Here is a 17,073-nt window from a genome sequence, read left to right as displayed (position 1 = left end):
TCTTTTGTTCATTCCATATCCTATTCTTTAAATGTTTGTTTAAATAGGTCAGGTTGGAATTCTAGTTGCATTCCTTATCTTTTTCATATTTTATCTTATGAGCTTTATGTTACTTTTTATCATTGCTCTTACAACTTGGTGATCTAACACTACAGTAAGATGATTCAGGAATGACTTCTCCATTAGCAATGAATTGTTTCCTGTCAGAATGTGATTAATTTCCTCTTTTGTGATGTTATTTGGTGTTCACTGTATGTGGTACCCTTTGTTTCTTTTATTGAATTAAATATTCACTATATATAGGCATGAGACTTCTATGTATTTTACAGGGCATTGGCTTCTCTGGTTCTTTATCCTTGTTTTCCTTTTTTTTATAATCCTCACCTTTGCATTGATGTCACTGGAAATTAAAGCCTGTATTGATTTAATTTGGCAATTCTTATTGAGTTCTTTTTAGAATTAATGCATTTCTTCAGCCTGTGCAACAGAGTTTTATGCATAAGTTGCAATTTTTTTCATGGTAGCCATTTTGCAAATACTTATCAGGAGCTCTCAGTATGATATGACTGAAATGTTCCATGAAGTGATTATTTCTTGTTGCTTTTGGGCACGTAGTAAAACCAACTTCACTCACTCCTTTAGTTGTTTCTCTGGAGAGAATTTGTGAACCCTCCTGTCATTTAACTCAACTTCCTACTTTTTCTGATTCTGTTTAGAGCAAGAATGTCAGGCTTAATGATATATTTTCTCTACTGTTATATCTATTCATTGGTCATTGGACAAAGATCTTACAAATTGTATGATTCTTATTTAGCACCTTTTGATCCGATTTTTACAGTTCTCCCAGTTTTATGAATAGGCTTGTCCTATCAGGATGTGTGTGTGTGTGTGTGTGTGTGTGTGTGTGTAAGTGCGTGTGATAGTGCAATAGACAGTGAATGGGGCCCAGAATGAAAGAGGACAAGAGTATGCTGGATTAACTTCAGGGAATTACAAAACTCCCTTAAATATCTCTAGTTTTTTTTTGTTTGTTTTGGTTTTTTTTGCTTTGTGGAGGGAGAAAGGTGGAGCAATTGGTGTTAAGTGACCTGCCCAAGGTCACACGGCTAATTGTAAGTGTCTGAGGCCTGATTTGAACTCATGTTCTCTTGACTCCAGGGCCAGTGTTCCATTCACTATGCCACCTAGCCGCCCCTCTAGTATTTTTTTGAGAAACAAAGGCCCATCTTTTAAAAACTAGAACAAAATATTTTTTAAAAAATCAATATTTAAAAATATCAATATCAAAATACCTTGAAGACTAGCTTCCAATTGTAGGACACAAAAATGAATAGGAACATGCTAAGTATAAGTAGGATAAAAAACAGTTGTAAAAACTGTAGTAAAGAGAAGCAGGATCTCCCCACAGCTCCCGCTTCCACCTTCCCCAATCCATGTAAAAAGGGGACTCTAAACAAACTTTGGAGCTACAGAACCCACAAAATGACACAGAGAAGCTAACCTCCTGCTGAGGACAGCCCAGCAGGATGGCAGGCAGCCCTCTGAGCCCAGCTCCACTCCCAGGCTTTAGCCCCAGGGCGGGCCTGACCAGCCACTGGCCTGAGGGAATCCAGATCAGCAGCAGCTGTGGCCATTTCCAGATTTATCAACACATAGATACAAAGGACAAAGTGAGAGGTCAGTGCAGTCTGGACTTTGGGACCTAGTAAGTGGGAGTGTGTGGCTTTTGCCCCCAGGGCGAGAAGCTGCTGAGATGCCTGCACAGCCAGCCAGTGCCACGTGGCAGTTTCAGCTCCTGGCCTACAGAGTGTAGGGGGACCAAGCACCAGTCTGAGGGGCAATTGCTCTTGATTTAACCTTCTTGGATCTGGATTGCAGTCTAGGGTGGAGATCCTTGGGTTTGTGTCCAGCTTGCCAGAGCGTGTGGAGACCTCAGAGAGGGCACCCATCTAATACCTCCAGCAGCTGAGAAAACCCCAGCGTTTGGGACGAAAGCTCCCCTGTCTGGTGGCAAAGTCCTACTGTGGCAAAAAGCCCAGGGGTCAAGTGACTGAGGGGCGACATGACCAGGCAAAGGAAACAAAGCACACAGAAGATTGTAACATTAGGCTCCTATTTTGGGGACAAAAAGGAGCAAAGCATGGAAGAGGAGGAAGATAGTGAAGTAAGAACTCCTGCATCAAAAGCTTCAAAGGAAAATATGAGCTGGTTACAGGACACAGAAGACCTTAAGCAGATGAGAGAAGTGGAGGAAAAATTGGGAAGAGAAATGAGAACGAAGCAAGAAAATTATGAAATGAGAGTCAACAGCCTAACTGAGGAAAATAATACCTTAAAAAAATAGACTAACTCAAATGGCAAAAGAGTCTCAAAAAGGCAATGAGGAGAAGAATGCTTAAAAAGTTGAATTTGCCAGATGGAAAAAGAATCTCAAAAGCTCAATGAGGAAAATCATTGCTTCAGAATTAGACTGGAGCAAATGGAAGCTAATGACTTTATGAGAAATCAAGATGCTATTAAACAGATCCAAACAAATGAAAGAATCGAAGGCAATGTGAAATATCTCATGGGAAAAACCACTGATCTGGAAAATAGATCCAGGAGAGATCATTTAAAAATTATTGGACTACCTGAAAGCCATGATCAAAGTAAGAACCTAGAAATCATCCTCCAGGAAGTTCTTAAAGAAAACTGCCCTGATGTTTTAGAACGAGAGGGCAAAATAGAGGTTGAAAGAATCCATCAATCACGTCCTGAAAAAGATCCCAAAAAGAAAACTCCTAGGAATATTATAGCCAGGTTCTGGAATTCCCAGACTAAGGAGAGAATATCACAAGCAGCCAGGAAGAAACAATTTGAATATTGTGGAGACACAATCAGGATAACCCAGGATCTGGCAGCTTCTATGAGGGATCGAAGGGCTTGGAATATGATATACCAGAGGTCAAAGGAGCTGGGATTAAAACCAAGAGTCACCTACCCAGCAAAACTGAGTATCATGTTTCAGGGAAAAATATGGTCATTCAGTGGAATAAAGGACTTTCAAGCATTCTTGCTGAAAAAACCAGAGTTGAATAGAAAACTTAACATTCAGATACAAGAAGCAAGAGAAGCATGAGAAGGTAAACAGGGAAAAGAAATCATAAGGAACTTATCAAAGTTCAACTATTAACATTCCTACATGGAAAAACAATAATTGTAACTTATGAAACTTTTCTCAGTAGTTGAAGGGAATAGAAATATATATATATGTCTATATGTGAGGGTATATGGGCATATGAATACATATGTGAATGTGTGTATATATATTTACAGATATACATAGATAGAGGGCACAGGACCAATTTAACAGGAAGGGATGATACTTGAAAGGTAAAATGAAGAGGTGAGAGAGGAATATAATGAGAGGAGATGGGGAGAGACAGAATAGGGTGAACTATTTCATATAGAAGAGGCAAGGGAAAATGGTTACAATGGAGGGGAAGGATAGGAAGGCAAAAGGGAATGGGTCAACCTTATTCCCATTGAATCTGGCTTGAGGAGGGAATGAAATACACACTAAATAGGGTATCTCACCCTCCAGGAGAGTAGGGGGAAAGGGGATGAGAGGGAGAATAATGGAAGGGAGGACAGGCTGGGGGGGAGAGAAGTTGGAAGCACCCACTTTTGAAAAGGGATGGGATCAAAGTAGAGAATAGAACAAGTGGGAGGTGGGATAGGAGGGAGGGAAATATAGTCAGTCTTTTACAATATATCTACTATGTTATTGTTTTGCATTAGCCACACATGTACAACCTATACTGAACCGCTTATCTTCCCAGTAAGGGTGGGTGACAAGGGAGGAAAGGAATGAGTCTGGAATTCAAAGTTTTAAAATCAAATATTCAAATATATTTTACATGTAATTTGGAAATAAAACATACAGGCACTGGAGCATAGATATCCACTGGAAAAGTCGAAAGGGGTATGGGAGAAAATATTGGAGAGTGCAGATTGGAGGAGGGGATATCCTGTAGGACTGCTATTTTGGGGCGGTAGGTAAAGAAAAACGGGGAGAAAATTTGTAACTCCAAATCTGGCGGAAATGAATAATGTAAATCAGAAGTTAATAAAGCATTTGAAAAATAAAAGAAAAACTGTAGTGAAGGATATTGTCAGAGAGACATGTGTTTCAGAAAGTATTTAGTGTGGTTCCCGTTTTAAGAGCTAAGAGATGACTACTAGACAAGCATATGTGTTCTACTGATATCCTTGTGATAGCAAGAGAAAATGAAAAAGACTCCTGCACTTTTGAGTGAACCCCTTATAATGAACTTATAGGAGGACATGAATAAAAAATCACGTGGGCTCGGCAGGTATAAATAGCTATAGATAGATAGAGATATTGATACCTACTTTATTGTAGAGGGAACATCCACATTGATGAGATCCCAGATCCAGTTGAGTCTTTTTGTTTCCTTAGTGGCTGTTGTAATCCCTGGCTCACAGTATATGCTTAATAGGTATTTTTTTAAATTGAATGTTACCAACTTTTCCACTGTTCACTAGAAAAATTATAGTAATTATGAAATGCAACCCTGTCTTCAGCTTTGGCTAGAATAATCTTCCTGAAGGTTATATTAGCTACAATTTTAAAATTCATTTTTTATTAACTGTTTGGCTTGATGGGCCTGATATTGGTGGATATGTAACTATATTTTTAGACTCTGTTGATGTCAAGTACATCTGCATACTTCATAATTGAGAGTGAGGCACAGTGGAGAGACAACTTTTTTTCTGGAAAGAAAGCACCCAAGTTCACATTCCACTTTTTAAAATTATTTCTGCAGTTAACTTAAGAAATTATTTTCATTTCCTTGGGCTTCAATTTCCACATCTTTAAAATAAGAAGATTAGACTAGATTTTCTCTGAGACCCCTTCCAGCTCCAGAGCCCTGATCCTGTAACCAGCTTTAAATTTATGAACTGATATTTTTAAAGTAAAATTTTTTTTTTTGCTTTTTGGATGGTAATTGGGGTTAAGTGACTTGCCCACGTCACACGGCTAGTTTTTGTGTTAAGTATTTGAGGCTTGCCAAATTTGAACTCAGGTCCTCCTGACTCCAGGACTGGCGCTCCACTCACTACGCCACCCAGCAGCCCCTTTGAAGTAAATTTTAATTGAGATAGTTGACATATCACCTAAATTTCTGAGGTTGTCTCTCTTACCCTTCCAGAGAACCATCCCTTAAAAGAAAGAAAAAAATGTGGCAAAACTAACCAACATATTAAAAACATGTGATATTATATGCAATGTTTTACTCCGGTAGTCCTCCACCCCTGCAAGAAATCAGGAGAATTTGCCTTGATTTACTTTTAGTTAAAATAATTGCTTTGTCTTGTGGGTTGGTATGAAACAAATTCAGTAGAGCAAAATGCTTCCATGGGATTGCCCTTCCAACAGAGAGTTTCTTATCTGTATATCAAAACCATTTAAGTTTCTTTGAAAGACAGGTTAGTTAAAACAGCCCTCTTTAACTCCCCTGATCCTTCAACATCAGGCAGAGCATAAAATAGGTTGATGTATGTTTGGCAAAGTTGTTTGTTACAGTGATGGAGGAGATCTAGCACATAGTCCTGGTTGTTTGGAATTTCCTGTAGATACTGAGACCCATTAGATGATCCTGTTTGATGGGTGTATAATGCCTTGGAAAATTGCAGAGCCATCTAGAAGAGATCTAGGTGGAGCCTCTCAAAAATTTGGCGTGATCATCTCTATAGGAAAAAGCAAGTGGCTGAAGATTGCTTATTGCTCAGATTATGGCATTCTTTTTGAATGGATATCTGAAACAGACAAATCTACAGTGAGTTAGACCCCAAGTTAAAAAGAAAAGTGGACTTGCTTACTTTTGGGTTAATTGTATAATTTCTGTACTGACTCCAGGTTTCCTGCAAACAAAGGACCACTGTTTTTTAATGGCATCATTCTCTTAGTGTTACTGTGTGGCAGTGAGACATGGAGTACCACAAGTGTCTAAAACATTGAAAATGAATATTACCTGGAAGGTAATTGAGAGATGAGTGGTGGATGCCATCAGGCTGCAACATGTAACCAATGAGGAACTTCAAAGAATAATGGGAATAAAAGATGTTAATAGGAAAATATGTGATACAAAAAAGATGGGTTTAATCCTGGGGCGTGGGATGACAGGATGATAGAGTTTGGAGAAAGGGAAGAAAACCTCCAGGATATTAATTGGACTGCCTGTGGGAAATTTTGGGGAAAACACAAATAAGAATTACACAAAATTGGCATATATGGATGGGTTACAGTCTGTAACCTTGGAGAGAATATTGAAGTAGATAAGATAACTGATCTATTTGAGTGAGGTAAATAATTGTATTTTGATGAACAGTTAGAAACTTAATAGTATAGTATGTCAAATAGATCATATCTTTTAATATATAATATATAAATATGTATTTTAATATATAATATATAAATTTTTAAATATATAATATAAAAACAGTGAAATTAATGGACTCCAAATTAGTTTGGAATTTAGAATATTATAAATGATATTTATATTGAAACAATATACTATCACTGAAGAAAATTTGCTAGTCAAATTAGTTATGCAAATGAAGTATGATGAATACTTAAATTTATTCAGAACACTTAGATACTCATACATGTTAGAAATGATTATTTGAATTGATAGGCTAATTCAGGGGTGGGACATCTGCGGCCTCAAAGCCACATGTGGCCTTATAGGTCCTTGGGTATGGCCTTTTGACTCTGTCCAAGTTTTACAGAACAGATCCTACAGGCAATGGGCCACACTTGAGGACCTAGAGGGCCGGCCACATGTGGCCTGGAGGCCACAGATTCCTTATCCCTGGTCTAAGTCATTTAATGGATATTTTTTAGGTGTATGTAAGGGGCACAAAAGTGAAAATAAAGCTCTCACTGCTGCCATAACGCTTATATCCTACTAAAGGAAAGCAATGTGTATTCAGATGAGTAAATACAAAATGCATGAAAAGTAAGTAAGAAAGCAAAAGATTTTGGAGGTGTTAGAGAGAACACTAACAACTAGGAGATCAGATAAGTCCTTGCTAGGCCATGAAGGGATGTAGGGTTTCTAAGATGCAGAGGTGAAAAGAGTTGAGAGGATACATTTGAGGCTTGTGGGATAATCTAGCAATGTCATGTTTAAGGAACAATTTATCTTGAGTGAGAAGTAGGACGGGGCAGCTTTGTGGCGCAGTGAATAGAGCACCAGTTCAGTGTGACCTTGGGCAAGTCACTTAACCCTAATTGCCTTGCCTTCCCTCCTCCACAAAAAAAAAAAAAGGAACAAAAGCCATCAATATATTTTTAAAAAGAGAGAGAAATAGGACAAATATTCAGAAGCTGTAAGAACTATTCAGGAATATTCCTTAGGGCTTTATTAACAATTTCTCACTGGGAAGTAAAAGGCTCACCTATAATCATAGGTGTACTTTGTAAACTAATATTATGTTCGAAGATATTGATATAGTTAACATTGTAGGAAACTTATTTGCAATTGGTAGCTTTTGAGCATCAGTTTTTCCTTCTTTGGGAACTGGATTTCTTTTTTTTCTTTTCTTTTTTTTTTGGAGGGCAATTGGGGTTAAGTGACTTACCTAAAGTCACATGGCTAGTAAGTGTGTTAAGTGTCTGAGGTCGGATTTGAACTCAGGTCCTCCTGACTCCAGTGCTGGTGCTCTACTCACTGCTCCACCTAGCTGCCTGAACTGGATTTCTTTTACAAAAATTTTTGTAATTTTAAAAATCATCCAGACTAATTTGTGATTCATGGTAATTGATACAGTTTTATTCCATGTTACAATATAATAAGTATAAAATTTTGCTTAATTACAATGCTTAGAAAAATGTAGGATTCTAGTCAATTCAGTTTTCTGAATAAGTAGAAACTCCATTCTGGAGTTTTGCTTGCATTTTTGAAAATCTTTCTAAAATGAATGATTACTTGTGTATTGAGGAAAATTGGTTGTTTTAATTAAGGATCTTGATGGAGCTTGTTGAGGTTAAATATGTTGTCCTGCAACATAGCCAGCTAGTGGCATAGCTAGGCTTCCTAGTTGACAATCCACTGTTCTCTGTTATCAGACTAGCCTCAGAGTTTGGACTAATGTTTACTAACTTTAGTACATCTAGAAGGTGTGGGCTTTTCTTTGGTAGTGTTGATAATGGTAACTTGGGGTGGACTTGTTTTCTAAATTCTTTTTTTTTGTTTTTTTTTAATTAATTTGTTTGTTTACTTTTAGTTTACAGAATTCAATTCCACAATTCCTTGAGTTTCACATTTTGTCCCCCTCCCTCCCCCCATGGCGGTATATTGTCAAGTATAGGATCTGTAAATACTTTCACATTATACATTAGTCAGGTTATAAAGATGGATTATATCAGATGGAATGAAAAATGGTAAAGAGGATATAAAACCAAACAAGAAAAGGAAAAAGATCAGGTATTTTGCTTCCATCTGGACATAAACTCAGTTCTTTCTAGTTCTTTCTCTGGATGCACACATTTCTCTCTATCATGAGTCTTTTGGGATTGACTGAGAAGAGTCCAGTCTATCAAAGTTGGTCATCACACATACATTGTGTCTGTAATTGTGTATAAATTTCTCCTGGTTCTACTCTTTTCACTCAGCATCAGTTCGTATAAGCTTCTCCAGGTAAATATGAAGACCATCTGCTCCTCATTTCTTATAGCACAATAGTATTCCATAATATGTATATACCACAACTTGTTCAGCTATTCCCCAATTGATGGGCACCCCCTTAATTTCCAATTCTTTGCCACCACAAAAAGAGCTGCTATAAACATTTTTGTACATATGGGTCTTCCTCCCAATTCTATGATCTCTTTCGGTCTTTTGGATCCCTATGAGTGGTCTATAATTTTCTTTCTGTTTTACCTCTTCCTGATTTATGTATCAGTACCATATTTGTGTCATAAAAAGAATTGGTAGGACTCCTTCACTCATATTCCCAAATAGTTTGTAGAGTATTGGAATCAATTGTTCTTTAAATGTTTGATAGAATTCACTAGTGAATCCATCTGGCCCTGGAGATTTTTTCCTGGGGAGTTGACTGATGGCTTGTTCAATTTCTTTTTCTGAGACGGAGTTATTTAAGTAGTTTACTTCCTCTTCAGTTAATCTGGGCAACTTGTATTTTTGTAAATATTCATCCATTTCCCTAAGATTGTCAAATTTATGTGCATACGATTGGGAAAAATAATTCCTAATTATTGTTTTGATTTCCTCTTCATTGGAGGTAGATTCATCACCCTTTTCATTTTTGATACTCATAATTTGGTTTTCTTTTTTTTATCATATTGACTAAGGGTCTATCAATTTTGTTGGTTTTTTCATAAAACCAGCTCTTAGTTTTATTTATTAATTCAATAGTTTTCTTAATTTTAATTTTATTAATCTCTCCTTTGGTTTTCAATATTTCTAATTTAGTATTTAATTGGGGATTTTGAATTTGTTCTTTTTCTAGGTTTTTCAATTGCATGCCTAACTCGTTGACCTCCCTTTTCTCTAATTTAATCATGTATGCACTCAGGGATATAAAACTTCCCCTAAGAACTGCCTTTAATGCATCCCACAAATTTTGGTATGTTGTCTCATTATTATCATTCTCTTGAATGAAATTACTGATTTGTTTCTATAATTTCTTGCTTGACCCACTCATTCTTTGGGATTAAATTGTTTAATTTCAAATTAGTTTTAGTCTGTCTTTCTATGGCCCTCTATTGCATATAATTTTTATTGCTTGATGATCTGAAAAGGATGCATTTAATATTTCTGCCTTACTGCATAAAATTGTGAGGTTTTTATGCCCTAGAACGTGGTCAGTTTTTGAGTATGTGCCATGAACCGCTGAGAAGAAAGTATATTCCTTTTTATCCCCACTCAGTTTTCTCCAGAGATCTATCATACCTATCCTCTCTAAAATCCTGTTCACCTCCTTAACTTCTTTCTTGTTTATTTTGAGGTTAGATTTATCAAGTTCAGAGAGGGGGAGATTAAGGCCTCCCACTAGTATAGTTTTTCTATCTATTTCTTCCTCTAATTCCTTTACCTTCTCCTCTAGGAATTTGTATGCTATACCACTTGGTGCATATATGTTAAGTAATGATATTGCTTCATTCTTGATGGTGCCTTTTAGCAGGATATAGTTTCCTTCCTTATCTCTTTTAATTAGGTCAATTTTGGTTTTGCTTTATCTGAGATAAGGATTGCTACCCCTACTTTTTTTTACTTTAGCTGAGGCATGACATATTTTACTCCAGCCTTTTATTTTACCCTGTGTGTGTCCCACTGTTTCAGATGTGTTTCTTGTAAACAGCATATTATGATTTCTCTCTCTTTTTTTTTTTATAGCAATCAGGGTTAAGTAACTTGCTCAAGGTTACATGGCCAGTTTTTTCTGGGTGTGGTGCTAAGTATCTGAGCCCAGATTTAATCTCTAGGTCATCCCAACACTGGAGTCCATGCTTTTACTCCCTGAGCCACCTGGCTGCCCCTAAGCAATTGGGATTAAGTAACTTGCTCAAGGTTACATGGCCAGGTGTTTCTGGGTGGGTGCTTAGTGTCTGAGCCCAGGATTCGATCCCCAGGTTATCCCGTTACTGGAGGTGGTGCTCTTACTCGCTGTGCTACCTGGCCACCCCAGGATTATGATTTCTAATCCATTCTGCTATCCCTCTCCATTTTATGGGAGAGTTCATTCCATTCACACTTACATTTATGATTGTTATCTGTGTCTTTCCCTATTCCCTCCCCTGTTAATGCTCATATTTTCCCCCCTTCTCCCTTACTCCCCTTAATAGTTTTCCTTTTGACCATGGCCTCCCTCAATATTCCCTTATCAGCCCCCCTCCCTTTTCCTCCCCTTCCCTCTTACTTCTTCCCTCCCTACTAACCATCACCCCCTTTCAGAGCCCTTTCCCCCTCCTACTGCCTGTAGGATATTTTTATACTTAATGAAGTATGTTATTTCTTCTTCACACCAAGAGTGACGGGAACAAATCTCATGTGAAGCTCCTCTCCCTCCCCTCTTTGCCTCTAAAATGATACTTTTTGCATTTCTTCTCCATAGAGTCCTTTGCTTAACTGGTTGTTATTCCCTCCTTGCTCCAGAACCAATGAGGGAAAAGCTCATGATTCTCATCTCCCTCCCTTCTTTTCCTCTGCTATATTGTTTTTATGCCTCTTTGTGTGGCATAATTTACCCTTTTCCACTTCATTCATTCCCTTTCTTCCATTGCACTCCCTTTGTAGCCCTTCATAAGATCTTTTTTTTTTTAAATCGTCATTTTGTGTTTTTTATACTCATACCCTCTACTTGTCTATAACCAGTTTGCTCTTCTCAAATAGCAGAGTGTGTGTGTGTGTGTGTGTGTGTTTTCTTTGTTTACCTTTCTACATCACTGTTGCATCTCATAATTGGAGGTTGAATTTTCCATTGAGTTCTGGCTTTTTTATCAGGAAGGTCTGGAACTCTGTTATATTGTTGAATGACCATCTTTTTGCCTGGAAGAATATGTTCATTCTCACTGGGTAGGTGATCCTTCGTTGTAACCCGAGCTCTTTTGCCTTCCGGAAAATTGTATTCCACTGCCTCTGATTTTTCAGTGTAGAGGCTGCCAAATGGACCCTCAATATTTGAATTGTTTCTTTCGGGCCACTTGAAGTATTTTCTCTTTTATCTGGTAGTTCTGGAATTTGGCCACAACATTTCGAGGACTTTTCAGTTTGGGATCTCTTTCAGCAGGTGTCCGGTGGATTCTCTTGATTTCTATTTTACCCTCAGGTTCTAGTATCTCAGGGCAGTTTTCCTTAATGAGCTCTTGGAGAATGTTGTCCAGGCTCATTTTTTCATCAGGATTTTCTCATAAGCCTATGATTCTCAGGTTATGTCTCCTGGATCTGTTTTCCAGGTCAGTTATTCTTCCATTAAGGTATTTTACCTCTTATTCTAATTTTTCATTCTTGTTATTTTGTTTTGTTTCAATGTGGTCGATTCTAGTTTTTAGCAAATCATTTTCTTTGGTTAATTTTTGGAGCTCCTTTTCCACACACACTTTTCTTTTTAGAGAGATGTTTTCTTCATTATAATGTTTTTCTAATTATGCTATTTTGGTTTTGAGAGAATTATTCATTTTGTCTTCTATCTCTCTCATTTGGTTTTCAAAGTTCCTTTTGATCTCATCTAGGAGAGCTTTCTGTGCTTGGGACCCATTCCCTGTTGATGTTTCAGCTGTGGGTGTGGAGTCCACATTGTCTCCCTCTGAGTTTGGTTCCTCCCTCTGAGGATAGTAGGACTCCAGGGTCTTTGTCTTTGTAGTCTGCTTTCTACCCATTTTGGGGCAGGGCTGTAGCCACGCCCTTCCTCTAGAGATCCCAAACCTTTACTGTAGAAGGTTTTGCCCTGGGCAATAGTTACTATGTTTTGGGGGGGGGGGGTTGGCGCAGGTGAGGTTCACTCTGTTATCCTGGTCTTTGGAGGTGCTGATAGGGGCTTTTTTTTTTTTTAATTTCTGGGCTATGAAGTGGTAGCCCCAGGAGTATTTGCTGTCCAGGATAGGGGCCCTTGTATTTGGTTCTTATGTTACTCTTTCCAGTCCCAGCCCTTTGGTGATAGGCCTGATAGCGGCCCTTGTGGTTGGTGGAAAGACTTGCTCTCCTAGTTGATCAGGCCCCTTCCAGGCCTGCCTCTGCTCGCCGCGCCTTCCAGGCCTGCCTCTGCTTCTCTAAATTCTTTATAAACTCATTTTTCTTTTATATATCTATTTGTTCTAGAAGCTGAGAGCTGGGAGATTTGGGAAGGAATTTTTTTTTCTTTTAAATTCATTTACTTTTATTTTACAACATTCAGTTCCAGAAGTTTTTGAGTTCCAAATTTTTTCTCCCCTACCCCCCCCCCCCCATGACGGCATGCGATCCAATATTGGTTCTACATATACCTTCAAGTTGTAAAGAAGAATTATAACCAATGGAATGAACAAGGAAGGAGAAACAAAACAAGACAAAAAAGATCGAGAGCAAGTAGTTTGCTTCAATCTGCATTCAGACTCCATAATTCCTTATCTGTATGTGGATAGCTTTTTCCATCATTAGTCTTTTGGAATTGTTTGTAATGGTAATAGGAATTTGAAGATCTTCCGTGCTCTTTAATATGCTTAGATGAATTTGAGGACCTTTCCTGATTTGAAAATAAACTCTGCCCCCTAATAGGCTGAATGTGGTCAAATGGAGCCTGTGGTGGGAGACTTGTTTTTCAGTTTTCAGGAAGGCACAGCTTTTGTTACTTTGTAGTCAAGTGGGTCAGAAGGGTTGCGATGTTCTCTGATCCTGGAGAAGGCCATGTATACCTCTGAGACAAGGTTTTGCTTTGGGGCTCACTTTGGGAAGAGTTGTATGATTTGGCCAGATGAGACTCTGGGCAGCTGGTGAGCCCCCTCCCCTCCCATCCCCCCCAGCTTTGAAAACCCAGATGTTGGTGCTTCTCTCTCTAGTGACTAACTGTATTTATGTGATGGTCAGACAGCTAGAAGCCCTGTCTGTTGGTCTGCTGAATTGTGTTATTTTCTCTATCTATATTTTTGTCTGCTTATAACTTCTGTTTGTTTTCTCTGGAGTTCAGGGTGCTGATTTTTTTCCCTGAACTTGGTAAATGATATATGTTTGAGTAAACTAAGATTGTTAATTCTCTTTGAGTTACTTTCCTTTAGAAAAGCATATCAAAGAACCTGTGTTAGCAGCCATCCTGTGTATGCTAGGGTGCTTGCTGCCACATTGTCTTATAGCCTTGCATTGCTGCGAAGAGCCCTGTCTATCAAAGTTAGTCATTACAGATATAATGTGCTGTAATTGTATACAATGTTTTCCTAGTTCTGCTCCCCTCATTCAACATCAGTTTATATGTCTCTCCAGGTTATTGTGAAGATCGTTTCCTCCTTATTTTTTTTTTTTTTTTTGCCTTTTGGAGGGAAATTGCGGTTAAGTAACTTCCCCAAGGTTACACAACTAGTTTTTGTGTGTGTGTGTGTTAAGTGTCTGAGGCCGGAACCGAACTCAGATCCTCCTGACTCCAGGGCCGGCGCTTTACTCACTGCACCACCTAGCCGCCCTCACTCCTCATTTCTTATAACACAGTGGTATTTCATTACATTCATATGTCACAATTTTTTATTCATTCCCCAATTAATGGGCATCCTCTTGATTTACAATTCTTTATCACCACAAAAAGTGCTTCTATAAATATTTTGTACATATGGATCTTTTCCCACTTGTATGACCTCTTTGGGATTCATCCTTAGAAGCAGTATTGCTGGGTGAAAGGGTATTCACATTTTTATAGCCCTTTGGGCATAGTTCCAAATTGCTCTCCAGAATGGTTGGATCAGTTCACAACTCCACCAACAATGCATTAGTGTTCCAGTTTTCTCACATCTTCTCTAGCATTTATAATTTTCCTGTTTTGTCATGTTAGCCAATCTGACTGATGAGATGTGGTACCTCAGAGTTGTTTTTATTTGCATTTCTCTAATTACTCATTTAGAGCATTTTTTCATGTGATTATAGATATCTTTAATTTCTTCCTCTGAAAACTGCCTGTTCATGTCCTTTGACAGTCTATCAATTGGGGAATGACTTAATTTTTATAAATTTGATTCAGTTCTCTGTATATTTTAGAAATGAGGCCTTTATCAGAGTCTCTGGTTATAAAAATTCTTTCCCAATTTTCTGCTTCCTTGGAGTTTTTAGATAACATGAGAGCTCTGTTTAGTCTACATTTTAATATATTGGTGTCCAATTGACTATCATATATTTCTGATTCTCTTCTGGAAATGTACATTTTGAGATTATAGTCCTTTTGTTGTCTTCTTTATTAGGATTTGGAGTGGATCAGTTACGAGATGATAATCTGGAAACTTATTGGCAGTCAGATGGTTCACAGCCTCATTTGGTGAATATCCAATTTAGGTAATTTTTTTTTTAATTTTTGTGGTATATTTCAGGAAAAAGTATGATATATTTATATCATATATGACATGATATAAAGATGAAAAAATTAAAACTTAAACACAGAATATTGCTTTTTTGAAAGCCTTGGGGTTTCTTCTGGTCAACTACAGTGTAAATATCTTGAAGGCTTGAATACTATAATTTATTAAATGCCTCAAACTGGAAGTGCTCAGTAAATGTTGGTTGGCTAATTTCTGGAAGTTAATAAATCTCAAAAAGTATGTTTTGCTGATGGCAGAATACTTAGATTATTACTTCAAGCAGAACTATAAGAACTGAGCTCATTCTTTAGCTGTTTACAAATTTTCGATTTGAGAAGGAAATTTTTATGTAGGATTTCTAACAATTTTAAGCATTGCTGTCTTCATGTGATTGGCTACAGTTGTGATATAAAGAAGAAGCATAGAAAAACAATTAAATTGTTCAGTTTAATATTTTTAAAAAACTCCTATCATACTGATTTTAGTGTAGTACATACATATTTTAAATCTGTAAAACCAAGGCTGTGGTTTAAGTTGCTATACGTATCACGTCATGAGTGTAGTTGTTTTGTTCCTTTTTAAAATTGATGATTTTTGGGGACAGGCTGGGAATCAACGGCGCAGGGGCAGGCCCAGAGGAGGCCTGACCAATAAGGGGGACAAGTTGTCCCACCAACCACAAGAGCCACTATCAGGCCTTTCACCAAAGGGCTGGGGCTGGAAAGAGTAAGGTAAGAACCAAATGCAGGGCCCTTGTCCAGGACAGCAAATACTCCTGGAACTACCACTCCATAGCCCATAAATTTGAAAAAAAAAAAAAACCCCTATCAGGACCTCCAAGACCAGAATGTCAGAGTGAACGCAGCCTGCTCCAACGCGCCCCCGCCCCCGAAAACATAGCAACTATTGCCGCAGGGCAAAATACTCAATAGTAAAGGCTTGGAAACCCTAGAAGAGCGTGGCTAGGGCCCTGCCTCAAAATGGGTAGAAAGCAGACTACAAAGACTCTGGAGTCCTACTATCCTCAGAGGGAGACAATGTGGACTCCACACCCACAGCTGAAACATCAACAGGGAATGGGTCCCAAGCACAGAAAGCTCTCCTAGATGAGATCAAAAGGAACTTTGAAAACCAAATGAGAGAGATAGAAGACAAAATGAATAATTCTTTTAAAATAAAAATTGCAGAATTAGACAAACATTATAATGAAGAAAACAGCTCCTTAAAAAGAAAAGTGTATGATATGGAAAAGGAACTCCAAAAACTAACCAAAGAAAATGATTTGCTAAAAACTAGAATCAACCAAATTGAAACAAATAACTCTATGAGGAACCCAAGAATTAGTCGAACAAAACAACAAGAATGAAAAATTAGAAAAAGAGGTAAAATACCTCAATGGAAAAATAACTGACCTGGAAAAAGATCCAGGAGACATAACCTGAGAATCATAGGCCTCCCAGAAAACCCTGATGAAAAAATAAGCCTGGACAACATTCTCCAAGAGCTCATTAAGGAAAACTGCCCTGAGATACTAGAACCTGAGGGTAAAATAGAAATCAAGAGAATCCACCGGACACCTGCTGAAAGAGATCCCAAACTGAAAAGTCCTCGAAATGTTGTGGCCAAATTCCAGAACTACCAGATAAAAGAGAAAATACTTCAAGTGGCCAGAAAGAAATAATTGAAATATCAAGGAATCACAGTGAGGATCACACAGCATTTGGCAGTCTCTACACTGAAAGATCGGAGGCAGTGGAATTCAATTTTCCACAAGGCAAAAGAGTTTGGATTACAACGAAGGATCACCTACACAGCGAGACTGAGCATATTCTTCCAGGCAAAGAGATGGTCATTCAGTGATATAACAGATTTCCAGACCTTTCTGATGATAAAGCCAGATCTCAATGGAAAATGCAACCTCCAATTACGAGATGCAACAGTGACATAGAAAGGTAAACAAGGAAAACACACACACACACACACACACACACACACACACACACACACACACACAC

General features: G+C 38.0%; 1 protein-coding gene across 3 annotated transcripts in view; it reads left to right on the top strand.

Moving 5' to 3' along the window:
- The window catches only part of ANAPC10 (anaphase promoting complex subunit 10), a 137,269-nt gene that overhangs the window by 17,412 nt on the left and 102,784 nt on the right, over positions 1-17,073 (top strand). For all 3 annotated transcript variants that reach the window (XR_011171896.1, XM_069105466.1, XM_069105467.1), the window contains exon 3: positions 14,945-15,035. Coding sequence is in view for 2 of the 3 variants with exons in the window: in XM_069105466.1 (XP_068961567.1) it covers positions 14,945-15,035 (91 nt within the window). In the remaining variant the exon portion in view is untranslated. The remainder of the gene's footprint in view (positions 1-14,944; positions 15,036-17,073) is intronic.

This window comes from Petaurus breviceps, unplaced genomic scaffold (genome assembly GCF_028583685.1).
Source record: "Petaurus breviceps papuanus isolate PSGF00001 unplaced genomic scaffold, PetGlider_PUasm1.0 76, whole genome shotgun sequence".
Taxonomy (NCBI): Eukaryota; Metazoa; Chordata; class Mammalia; order Diprotodontia; family Petauridae; genus Petaurus; species Petaurus breviceps.
Note: the sequence above shows the minus strand (reverse complement) of the source record. Positions and strands in the feature narration are given on the sequence as shown.